Source organism: Cynocephalus volans, chromosome 11 (genome assembly GCF_027409185.1).
Source record: "Cynocephalus volans isolate mCynVol1 chromosome 11, mCynVol1.pri, whole genome shotgun sequence".
NCBI classification, from domain to species: Eukaryota; Metazoa; Chordata; class Mammalia; order Dermoptera; family Cynocephalidae; genus Cynocephalus; species Cynocephalus volans.
The window spans coordinates 63,006,977-63,020,321 of record NC_084470.1 but is presented as its reverse complement, the minus strand read 5'-3'; the positions used below and the strand labels follow the sequence as shown (position 1 = coordinate 63,020,321).

At 42.4% G+C, this 13,345-nt stretch overlaps 1 protein-coding gene across 3 annotated transcripts in view; it reads left to right on the top strand.

Moving 5' to 3' along the window:
• The window catches only part of DCP1A (decapping mRNA 1A), a 60,624-nt gene that overhangs the window by 28,457 nt on the left and 18,822 nt on the right, over positions 1-13,345 (top strand). For 2 of the 3 annotated variants that reach the window (XM_063113923.1, XM_063113922.1), the window contains exon 6: positions 11,828-11,941. In XM_063113923.1, coding sequence (XP_062969993.1) covers positions 11,828-11,941 — 114 coding nt within the window. The remainder of the gene's footprint in view (positions 1-11,827; positions 11,942-13,345) is intronic. The other variant, XM_063113924.1, reaches the window with a different exon arrangement.

The following is a 13,345-nucleotide window of genomic DNA, read 5'->3' as shown; positions in this document are numbered from 1 at the left end:
GGACTCGTCTCAGTTGCCATATGGTTGCAGAAGACCCCTTTGTTTATCTTTAGGTACAGAGTCAAGAGCAGGGGTGCATGCTAGACTTCAGTGATGGGATTTAATCCTGATTCACAATCTCCCCTTTCAGTGCATATGATATAATGAATGAAATTCCATAAATCCTTTTGTTTCTTTTAACTTAATTTCTTATTTTTAATGTGAAGAAAGATAGTTAAAACCACATTCCTTCCCAGTTGGACCATTCTGAGTTGCTTCTAGCCACTGGATGTAAATTGCAAAAATAAAAGCCCAAGGTTTTTTGTTCTCAAAAGAATAGAAACACCATTATTTTTCTTATTATGTGAGCTAGAAACAACAATCATAGTAATCTGTTGACCTTTCAAAGGGGTAGAACAGAACTGTGGTTACTAGAGGTGGGGGAGGAGGATGGGGGTTGGCAAGGAATTGGTTAATGGACACAGGGAATGATTACATTTTGTAATGATGAACCTGTGAATTATCCTGATTTGATCATCACACGTTGTGAACAGGTATTAATATTCAACTCTATCCCACAAGTATATATAATTATTTTTCACTTTAAAAAAACCTACATGCTAATGATAGAAATTTTTGTATTTAAAAATCACAGTAAACAAAAAGAGGAAAATACCATAATTCCACCACCTAGAAATAATCACTACTAATACTTTGTTATATGTCCTTCCAAAAATATGTCCAAGTTTATGTGATAGGCTTGTGTACATTAGTTTTATTAAATGTTCTTTTGTAACCTGTTTTTTACCCCAAGGAATTGTCTTTTTATTGATAGCAACTATTCATCTCACAGGGAGTCCCTATGAGATTTTATTTGGTAGAATGAAAAGGTTTTTTAAAGGAACTATGATATTAATAGCTGTGTATTTTTCCTTCCGTGCTTTATAAAAACAATACACTAGATTTCTCTAAAAAATTCTTTCTATTAAGATCTCATTGATACATACTTGTAGCTAAGTCCTTGTAGCTAAGTCTTCATGAACAGCATTAATTTTTTTCTTAAGATAAATTACCCAAAATGGAATTGGTAGATCAAAGGAGTTAAGCCAGTCTCGTAGCCTATGTTTAAGTTAAGTATGGCAAACTAAAATGCCCCAAGAGCCAGGTAAGCCATGCTAGTGAGTAAAGTGAGCCAGGGTGAAACAGAAGCAGACTGAGAGCCTGTTCCTTGACTCAAAGGGTCAGTTGCAGCTAAGCTCCAGCCAGTTATTGCCAAAATACCTAGTGTTGCCAAATCATCCACCCTCTCTCTGAAAATGGAAAGTCTGAATTTGTATGGGAAAACTCCCAACTTTTTAAATGTTTCTAGTCATTAAATACTTGTTATGGGACTAGCTGGTTAGCTCAGTTGGCTAGAGCATGGTGCCAGTAACACCAGGGTCCAGGGTTTGATCCCTATACCAGCCAGTCACCAAAAAAAAAAAAAAAAAAAAAAGTCATGAACAATCTTTTGAGTTTATTCCCCATAAAAGGGTTGGAACTAGTTAATGGTGATGTTGCACAAAGAGAGATATATTAGATGATTAAGATATTTCATAGGCTTTCACACATTATTTCACCCCTATTCAAGTGGATAACACTAGTAAAGGTGTTCTAAAATAATATGCGGATTAAGTAATTTAAATAGAAAAATAGGATCCTAAGATGGCGGTGGCTGCAGCGGTTGGCGTGGAGTAGCTGAGGTGGAAAAGGCGGCCACTGGGCCTTAGGCAGCCAGGAAACTCGTGGACCTTCCTCTTGCCGTCTCTTAAGGGAGGACCGCTGCTGGTGGCCGGTCGTGGGGGTTGACTGCCACTTTGCCCTTGGCAGTAGAGGCTGCCTCATTTACAGGCAACAGCTTTGAAGCATGGAGCAGAAAAAGAACTGTTTCTTAGCTGCAAAAGCGAGTCTCTAAACAGGGAACACAGCGCCGGGGCTGCTGTTGACGCTGCCAGGATCCCGGAGGCCGGGGCCGCGCTGAAGGCGGCCAGCTGCCCTATTCAGGATTCGAGGTTTCAGGCCAGCATAAGAGAAGATTCCTGGGAGCGCCGGAGCTGCGCTGTGGGACCGAGTGAGCAGCCTGAGGTGGCAGGGGCCAAGGACAGGGACGGTGACGACGCAGAGGCAGAGAGGGAGCCGCCCGACCCAGCACAACCCTGTGAGTGACCCCCAGCCCAGCCCTGCTTGGGGGGCGGATGCCCGCCCGGCTTCCGCCTGCCCCACCGGGCCACTCACCAGCCCCGGGGCTGCCTCCATTTTCTCAGGTGGTGGCGGCTCCTGCCTGGCTCAGCCAAGCCTGTCCTCGCCTGGCTCGGCTCCTCACTGAGCCTTCCCACTTGCTTGCCCCGGCGCGGGGCTTCCCGGGGCCTGTGGGCTGGCCTCCCCTCCCACTCCCTCTACAGTTATCTGGCAGGGCTGGTGGCGTGGGACGTCCCCGGCCAGCGTCGGGAGGGCAAGGAAATACAGGCTGGGCCGACTGTCACTCCACCGCACCCTGGGCTCCAGCCCCCGGTAAACTTCCTGTTACTGGGAGGCAGATACCATCTCTGTGGCCACCAGTTTGGAAAAACGTCTAACCGATTTCTGGTTAGGAATAGTGTGCTCAGAGCGTTCCCGAGTTCGCTTGAAGAGCTGACTGCGGGCTGGCACCGGACTCGGTCTGCGCCGGGGGGATTCAAAGGTGAACCGTGTGCTGCAGGCTCCTACCCCGAGGAGCTCACTCTCTGGTGTGGGAGATAAGACAAGTACACAAATAACCGCAATACCAGGAGGAAGGTGATAAGTCCTGAGAAAGATCTACACAGTGCTACAAAGGCACCCAGAGCGACCGGTCGTCTGTGCCTAGCAGAAACCTGGTAGACTTCCTGGGTGAGGCGTTGCCGAGCAGGGTCTTGAAGGTCCAGCTGATAGACGAGGGCTATAGAAGACACGTCCCAGCCCAGCCCAGTGTGCACAGAGCGGGGAGACGTCCGGCTAGGGAGGCGGAGACTCGACAGAAACCACACACCCTGTGGGGTCGCCACTGCGTGATCCAACAGCCCGGGCCAGAGCGCACGGAACAGGGAGAAGTCCTGCATGGGAAGTGGAAGCTCAACAGAGACCACACACCCTGCGGTACCGCCCCGTGATCCAGCAGCCCAGCAGAGTCCAAGCTGACCAGAGAGGTGGCTCCCCGGAGAGGCCCAAGACCCGAGGCAACCACACACGCAAGGCACTAGAGGCCACCTGAGCAGTAACGGAGGTAGCCATACCAAATTGGGAACCACAGCAACATCTTAGTTAGTCAGTAGTCTCAAACCGGTGGACTGTGAAACCCCCTGCCACAATGAATAAACATAAAAAAAAAGATACCAGAAATACAAAAAATCAAGAAAGTACACCACCAAAAGTTAATAAATCTCAAACTCTCGATCCTATAAAACAAGAAGCCCTTGAAATGACTGACAAGGAATTTCGAGTGATAATTCTAAGGAAACTGAATGAGATACAGGAAAACTCAGCTAGACATCATGATGAAACGAGGAAAAGTATACAGGACCTGAAAGAGGAAATGTACAAGGAAATCAATGTCCTGAAAAAAAATGTAGCAGAACTTGCTGAACTGAAAAAGTTATTCAGCGAAATAAAAAACATAGCGGAGAGTTTAAGCAGCAGGCTTTTCAAAGTTGAAGAGAAAACCTCTGAACTTGAAGATGGGCTGTTTGAAATAACACAAGCAGACAAAAAAAAAAAAAAGAATCAAAGACATTGAAGAAAATCTGAGAGAGATGTCACACAACCTTAAGCGCTCAAATATCCGAGTCATGGGTATCCCAGAAGGGGAGGAAAACAGAGACTGCATTGAAAACATATTCAACAAAATAGTGGCAGAAAACTTCCCAGGTATAGGAAAAATCACAGATCTTCAGATCCAGGAAGCTCAACGATCTCCAAATGTATTCAACCCACAAAAGCCCTCTCCAAGACATGTTATTGTCAAATTGGCAAAACTCACAGACAAAGAGAGAATCTTAAAAGCTGCAAGAGAGAAGCGTCAAATCACCTATAAGGGAGCCCCCAATCAGGCTAACATCAGACTTTTCATCACAAACCCTAAAAGCTACAAAGGAATGGGATGATATATTCAAAATACTAAAAGGCAGAGATTGCCAGCCAAGAATACTCTACCCTGCAAGGCTATCCTTCTGAAATGAAGGGCAAATAGTATATTTCTCAGACAAACAAAAACTGCGGGAGTTCACTACCACACGTCCACCCTTACAAGAAATCCTCAAGGGAGTACTGGGTTTGGTTCCTGAAAAATAACTACCACTGCCATAAAAACCCGAGAAAAATCAAAACCCATTAGTATAATAAAAATGACATTCATGAAGAGAAAACAAACAGACAAAAAGGCTATCTGCAACCTAAGGAACCAACAAACACAGAAACCAAACAGTAAATCAGAAAGCAAGGAACAAAAAACACCTAAGACAACCAAACAACCAATAAAATGCTAGGAATAAATCAACACCTCTCAATAACAACTCTTAATGTAAAAGGCTTAAATTTCCCAATCAAAAGACACAGACTGGCTGACTGGATTAAAAAGGAGGACCCAACTATATGCTGCCTACAAGAGACCCACCTCACCCATAAAGATTCACATAGACTAAGAGTGAAAGGATGGAAAAAGATTTACCATGCAAACAGAAAGAAAAACGAACTGGAGTAGCTATTCTTATATCTGACAAAATAGACTTTAAACTAAAAACGATAAAAAGAGACAATGAGGAGGGACACTACTTAATGATAAAAGGACTGATCCATCAAGAAGACATAACAATCATAAATATGTACACACCCAGTGTTGGAGCAGCAAGATTTATAAAACAAACTCTATTAGACGTAAAGAAGGAAATAGACACTAATACCATAATAGCAGGGGACCTGAACACTCCACTGTCAATATTAGACAGATCATCTAGGCAAAGAATCAGTACAGAAACACAAGATCTAAACAATACTCTAGACCAATTGGAATTGGCAGTTATCTACAGACATTCCATCCAACAACCTCAGAATATTCATTCTTCTCATCAGCACATGGATCATTCTCCAGGATAGATCACATATTAGGTCACAAAGCAAGTCTCAACAAATTCAAAAAAATTGGAATTATCCCATGTATTTTCTCAGACCACAATGGATTAAAACTAGAAATTAATAACAAATGAAACTCTGGAAACTATACAAACACATGGAAATTGAACAGCATTCCACTTAATGACATATGGGTCCAAGAAGAAATCAAGCAGGAAATCAAAAAATTTATTGAAACTAATGACAATAATGATATATCATACCAAAACCTATGGGATACTGCAAAAGCAGTATTAAGGGAGAAATTTATTGCATTAAATGCTCACCTCAGAAGAATGGAAAGATGGCAAGTGAACAACCTAACACTTCACCTTAAAGAACTAGAAAAACAAGAACAATCCAAACCTAAAGTTAGCAGACGGAAAGAAATCATTAAGATCAGAGCAGAACTTAATGAAATTGAAACCCAAAACACAATACAAAAGATCAATGAATCAAAAAGTTGTTTTTTTGAAAAGATAAATAAAATAGACAAACCATTAGCATGGCTAACAAAAAAAGGAAGAGAGAAGATTCAAATAACAAAAATTGGAAATGAAAAAGGTGATATTACAACTGATTCATCTGAAATACAAGGAATCATTCAAGACTGCTATAAACAACTATACGCCAAGAAGTTTGCAAATCTGGAGGAAATGGATAAATTTCTGGACACACACAAGCTCCCAAAACTGAACCATGAAGACGTAGAAAATCTGAACAGACCAATAACAATAAAGGAGATTGAAGCTGTTATCAGAAGGCTCCCAACAAAGAAAAGCCCAGGACCAGATGGACTCACAGCAGAATTTTACCAAACATTCGAAGAGGCAACCAAAGGAAAAATAAACAAATGGGATTATATCAAACTAAAGAGCTTCTGCACAGCAAAAGGAACAATTAACAGAGTTAAAAAACCAACAGAGTGGGAGAAAATATTTGCAAAATATACATCTGACAAAGGATTAATATCCAGAATATATAAGGAACTCAAACAACTTTACAAGAATAAACCAAGTAACCCAATTAAAAAATGGGCAAAAGAGCTAAGTAGGCATTTCTCTAAGGAAGATATACAAATGGCCAACAGACATATGAAAAAATGCTCAACATCACTCAGCATCCGGGAAATGCAAATCAAAACCACACTGAGATACCATCTCACCCCAGTTAGGATGGCTAAAATCCAAAAGACTGAACGATAAATGCTGGCGAGGTTGCGGAGAAAAAGGAACTCTCATACATTGTTGGTGGGACTGCAAAATGGTGTAGCCTCTATGGAAAATGGTATGGAGGTTCCTCAAACAATTGCAGATAGATCTACCATACGACCCAGCTATCCCACTGTTGGGAATATACCCAGAGGAATGGAAATCATCAAGTCGAAGGTATACCTGTTCCCCAATGTTCATCACAGCACTCTTTACAATAGCCAAGAGTGGGAACCAGCCCAAATGTCCATCATCGGATGAGTGCATATGGAAAATGTGCTATATCTACACAATGGAATACTACTCAGCTATAAAAATGAATGAAATACTGCCATTTGCAACAACATGGATGGACCTTGAGAGAATTGTATTAAGTGAAACGGGCCAGGCACAGAAAGAGAAATACCACATGTTCTCACTTATTGGTGGGAGCTAAAAATTAATATATAAATTCACACACACACACACACACACACACACACAGACACACACACACACACACACACACACACAAAAAAAAACGGGAGAGGGAAGAAGATATAACAACCACAAGTACTTGAAGTTGATACGACAAGCAAACAGAAAGGACATTGTTGCGGGGGAGGGAGGAAAGGGAGGAGGGAGGGAGGTTTTGGTAAGGGGCAACAATAATCAACCACAATGTATATAGACAAAATAAAAGTTAAAAAATAAATAAATAAATAAATAAAATAGAAAAATATTCATATTATCCATTCACTTAATAGTTGACTACCTACTCCTAAGCACATAACTTTATAATAGATTAATTTATTGAGAAAATTAATCTATTTCTGGACTGAAGTTTGGGGCTGCCTTTTTTAAAAAATCTGATTTCTTGAGTTTTCTGAACTGTTTTTGGTATGTTTTGACACAGATAATGCTCGCCAGATGCTGGATCCGATAGCCCAAAGATAACTTAAGGTTCTAAAAATTCATAATTCTATGTCCATCTGGTGATCCATTTTGAGGATTCTTTTTAAGAACAAAAATATTTTCACTCATAGTGTTATATGCAAGTTAACAGGAATTTAAGTGGTGCTGGAACAATTGGATGTCCATATGCCAGAAAAAAAAAAAAATCTAAATGTAACATTTTATACAAAAATGAACTCAAAATGGATCAGAGATCTAAATGTAAAATATAAAACTTTTAGAAGGAAAATATATTTACTATATGATCAAAAATATCACTCCTGTATATATCACTCATATATATTTACCCTAGAGAAATGAAACTTTTGTCCACACAGAAACCTATGTGAATGTTCGTACAGGTTATATTCATAATCACCAAAAAATAGAGACAACACAAATGTCCTTTGGTGATGAATGATTAAACTGTAAAATTTATGTAATGAAATACTACTCAGCAATAAAATGGAATGAACTGTTAATACTAAATAACAGCTTTGGTGAATCTTAAAGACATCATGCTAAGTGAAAGAAGCCAGCATTCCACTTCTATTCCATTTATATGACATATTTTCAAAGACAAAACTATAGGGACGGATCAGACCACTGTCTGCCAGGAGTTGGAGGGAGGGCATACTATAGTGGCCAGCACAACAGAAGTTTTTTGGGGATGATGGAAATGGAACAGTTTTGTATCTTTATTGTGGTTACATAAATAGAGCTGTACATCCCCAAAAAGTTGATTTCACCATATGTTCACTTAAAAAATAAAATAGGAATATGTGACAAGGTAATACCATTGGCTTTTCCTTAAAAGGGTGATAAAAATAACAATTGTGGCTAATAATTATGTCTAAAATTAGAAATTTTATTGTATAAATTATATAAGAGTCCAAGGCAAACGTTTTGGGGGATTTTTTGCTTGTTTTTTAAAATAGCATTGCACTCCCCCTGAAGAAGTAAGTCTAAAGTGATGTAATCAGGGCCAAGCCCGTGGCGCACTTGGGAGAGTGCGGCGCTGGGAGTGCAGTGACGCTCCCGCTGCGGGTTCGGATCCTATATAGGAATGGCCGGTGCACTCACTGGCTGAGTGCAGGTCACGAAAAAGACAAAAATAAATAAATAAATAGGCTTTTCAAGATGGCGGCGGCTGGCGCGGAGTAGCTGAGGTGGAAAAGGTGGCCACTGGGCCTCAGGCAGCCGGGAATCTTGTGGACCTTCCTCTAGCCATCTCTTAAGGGAGGACTGCTGCTGCTGACCGGTCGTGGGGGGTGACCGCCACTTTGCCCCCGGCAGGAAAGGCTGCCTCATTTACAGACAACAGCTTTGAAGTGTGGAGCAGGAAAAGAACTGTTTCTTAGCTGCAAAAGCGAGTCTCGAAACAGGGAACACGGCGCCAGGGCTGCTGTGGATGCAGCCAGGATCCCGGAGGCCGGGGCCGCGCTGAAGGCGGCCAGCTGCCCTATTCAGGATTCGAGGTTTCAGACCGGCATTAAAGAAGATTCCTGGGAGCGCCCGAGCCGCGCCGCGACTGAACAGCCCGAGGCGGCAGCGGCCGAGAACTGGGAAAGGCGGCAAACCAGAGACAGAGAGCGAGCACCCGACCTGGCACAGCACTGTGAGTGATCCCTGGCACAGCTCTGTTTGGGGGGTGGATGCCCACGCGGCTCCCACCTGCACCACCAGGCCACTCACCGCCCGGTGCTGCCTCCATTTTCCCAGGTGCGGGCAGCTCCGCCCTGCTCGGCCATCACTGAGCCCTCCCACTTGCTTGGCCTGGCGCGGGGGCCTCCGCTCCCACTCCCTCCGCGGTTCTCTGGCGGGGCTGGTGGAGGGGGTGTCCCGGGCCAGTGTCGGGACGGCAAGGAAGTACGGGCGGGCCGACTGTCACTCCACCATACCCTGGACTCCGGCCCCAGGTAAACTCCCTGTTACTGGGAGGCAGATACCATCTCTGCGGCCACCAGTTTGGAAAAAAGCCTAACGAATGTCTGGTTGGGAATAGTGTGGTAGGAGAGTTCCCAGGTCCGCTTGAACCTGCCGGAGACCAGGCTGCAGGTGGGCGCTAGACTCGGTTTATACTGGGGGGATACAAAGGTGAACAAGACCCGAGAAAGATCTACATAGTGCTACAAAGGCACCCAGAGAGACCAGTCGTCCGTGCCCAGCAGAAACCTGGTAGACTTCCTGGGCGAGGCGGTGCCGAGCAGGGTCTTGAAGGCCCAGCTGATAGACGAGGGGTGCAGAAGACACGCCCCAGCCCAGCACAGTGCGCACAGAGTGGGGAGACGTGCGGCCAGGGAGGGGGAGACTCCACAGAAACCACACACCCGGTGGGGTCGCCACTGCACGATCTAACAGCCTGGGCCAGAGCACACGGAACAGGGAGAAGTCCTGCACAGGAAGCGAAAGCTCAACAGAGATCACACACCCTGTGGTACGTGATCCACCAGCCCAGCAGAGTCCAAGCTGACCAGAAAGGTGGCTCCCCGGAGAAGCCCAAGACCCGAGACAACCACACACACAAGGCACTAGAGGCCAACTGAGCAGTCACGGAGGGAGCCATACGAAATTGGCAACCACAGCAACATCCTAGTTAGTCATTAGTCTCAAACCGGTGAACTGTGAAACCCCCAGCCACAATGAATAAACACCAAAAAAAAGACACCAGAAATACAAAACATCAAGAAAGTACACCACCAAAAGTTAATAAATCTCAAACTCTAGATCCTATAGAACAAGAAGCCCTTGAAATGACTGACAAGGAATTTCGAGTGATAATTCTAAGGAAACTGAATGAGATACAAGAAAACTCAGCTAGATATCATGATGAAATGAGGAAAAGTATACAGGATCTGAAAGAGGAAACGTACAAGGAAATCAATGTCTTGAAAAAAGATGTAGCAGAACTTGCTGAACTGAAGAAGTTATTCAACGAAATAAAAAACACAACAGAGAGTTTAACCAGCAGGCTTGTCGAAGTTGAAGAGAGAACCTCTGAACTTGAAGATGGGCTGTTTGAAATAACACAAGCAGACAAAAAGAAAGAAAAAAGAATCAAGGACATTGAAGAAAATCTGAGAGAGATATCAGACAACCATAAGCGATCAAATATCCGAGTCATGGGCATTCCAGAAGGGGAGGAAAATGGAGATTCCATACCTCTCGCCGTATACTAAAATCAACTCAAAATGGATTAAGGATTTAAATATACACCCTGAAACAATAAAACTTCTTAAAGAAAACATAGGAGAAACACTTCAGGAAATAGGACTGGGCACAGACTTCATGAATACGACCCCAAAAGCACGGGCAACCAAAGGAAAAATAAACAAATGGGATTATATCAAACTAAAAAGCTTCTGCACAGCAAAAGAAACAATTAAAAGAGTTAAAAGACAACCAACAGAGTGGGAGAAAATATTTGCAAAATATATATCTGACAAAGGATTAATATCCAGAATATATAACGAACTCAAACAACTGTACAAGAAGAAAACAAGCAACCCAATTAAAAAATGGGCAAAAGAGCTAAGTAGGCATTTCTCTAAGGAAGATATACAAATGGCTAACAGACATATGAAAAAGTGCTCAACATCACTCAGCATCCGGGAAATGCAAATCAAAACCACACTGACATACCATCTAACCCCAGTTAGGATGGCTAAAATCCAAAAGACTATGAACGATAAATGCTGGCGAGGCTGTGGAGAAAAAGGAACTCTCATACATTGTTGGTGGAACTGCAAAATGGTGCAGCCTCTGTGGAAAATGGTATGGAGGTTCCTCAAACAATTGCAGATAGATCTACCATACGACCCAGCTATCCCACTGTTGGGAATATACCCAGAGGAATGGAAATCATCAAGTCGAAGGTATACCTGTTTCCCAATGTTTATCGCAGCACTCTTTACAATAGCCAAGAGTTGGAACCAGCCCAAATGCCCATCATCGGATGAGTGGATACGGAAAATGTGGTACATCTACACAATGGAATACTACTCAGCTATAAAAACGAATGAAATACTGCCATTTGCAACAACATGGATGGACCTTGAGAGAATTATATTAAGTGAAACAAGTCAGGCACAGAAAGAGAAATACCACATGTTCTCACTTATTGGTGGGAGCTAAAAATTAATATATAAATTCACACACACACACACACACACACACACACACACACATACACATACACAAACGGGGGGGGAAGAAGATATAACAACTACAATTATTTGAAGTTGATACGACAAGCAAACAGAAAGGACATTGTTGGGGGGGGGGAGGGAGGAGGGAGGGAGGTTTTGGTGATGGGGAGCAATAATCAGCCACAATGTATATCGACAAAATAAAATTTAAAAAAATAAATAAATAAATAATAAATAAATAAATAAATAAATAAAATAAAATGATGTAAAAAAAATAAAAAAATAAAAATAAAAAAAAATAAAATAGCATTGCTAATAACCTTGAATACAATTTTGTGAGCCAAATAATAGCAAACTTTTTTCATGGGATATATTTTTTCTTTTAATTTTTTTAAGAATCAGATGGGTGACTCAAATATCTCCAGCCCTGGGTTACAGCCAAGCACTCAGCTCTCCAATCTGGGAAGCACAGAGACTCTAGAAGAGATGCCCTCTGCGTCACAAGATAAGGTTCGTACAGCTTAAGCCGTAGCTCTGTCCAAAGTAACAAAGAATAACGTTTTGTTAAGTGTTTCAATGTAGTGCATGTTTGATTTGTCCCTTACCTGTCAAGGTCCATACATGCAGTGTCATAACAACATCCAACCAGATTAGTTCCCCTGGTCCACGTAACTGTCTTTCATCAGGATTTTGCAGTAACCTCTTATTTTGGCCTCCCAACTTTTGCCCTTGCCACTCCCTTACCTATTCTTAACCCAGCAGCCACATTAATCCTGGTAAAACTTAAGTCGGATCATGGCATTCCTCTGCTTAAAACCCTCCAGTGGTGTCCTGTCTCATTCAAATACAAGCCAAGATTGTAGCAGTGGCCCATGAGGCTCTACCTGATATGGCCCCTCTACACTTGGCTACATCTTCTACTACTGTTCCTTGCTCACTTGGCTCCAACCATTTTGGCTCTCTTGCCTTTCCTCAAATGTGCCAGACATGCTCCTGCCTCAGGACAGGCCTTTGCACTTGTTCCCTTGGCCTGCAATGCTTTCCTCCCAGATATGGCTTGCTCCCTTTCCGCTTTCAGGCCTCAAATGTCCTCCATAAAGGTGAAGGCTTCTCTGACTGCTCTATTTAAAATAACCCTCCTCCACCTCCGTCCTCCTGCTGTGCTTTATTTTCTCACTAATATTTCTAACCAGCTAACATCGTTTGTGTTTTTCTTCTTTATTCATTGTCTGTCTCCTGCCCACCAAAATATAAATTCCATGGGGGCAGGCAGTTTTATTTGCCTTATATATTGCTATATCCTTAGCATCTAACATTGTAAATATTTGTTGAATTAATTAGTTCTCTTAATAATTGATGGTCTGATAGACGAAAAGGCATCAAGTAAAACCCATAGTTTTTAGTTTTTTGGTTTGTTTGTTTGTTTTTTGGTTGCTGGCCTGTACAGGGAACCAGACCCTTGACCTTGATATTATAAGTCTGTGCTCTAAAAACCCATCGTTTTTAAATTAAATTTTTTATCTTGAGATAATTATAGATTTACATGCAGTTGTAAGAAATAATACAGAAGGATCCCATGTACCCATTATCCATTTCCCCATTGATAACATCTTGCAAAATATAATTTAATATCACAACCAGGAATTTGATGCAATGCACACACCTTCAGATTTCTTCAGTTTTACTTGTATTCATTTGTGTGTGTATGTGTGTGTGTGTATGTATGTATTCAGTTCTATGCTGTTTTACCTCATGTGTAACTTTATGTATCTTCCACCACAGTCAAGGTACAGAATACTTCCATTACCACAAGGATCCTGTGTGTTGCCCTTTTACGATCACACCAACTCCCCTGTCATACCCTGTCTGACTCCTCAGTCTACCCCCAGCTTTAAGCCCCACCATCATTATCTG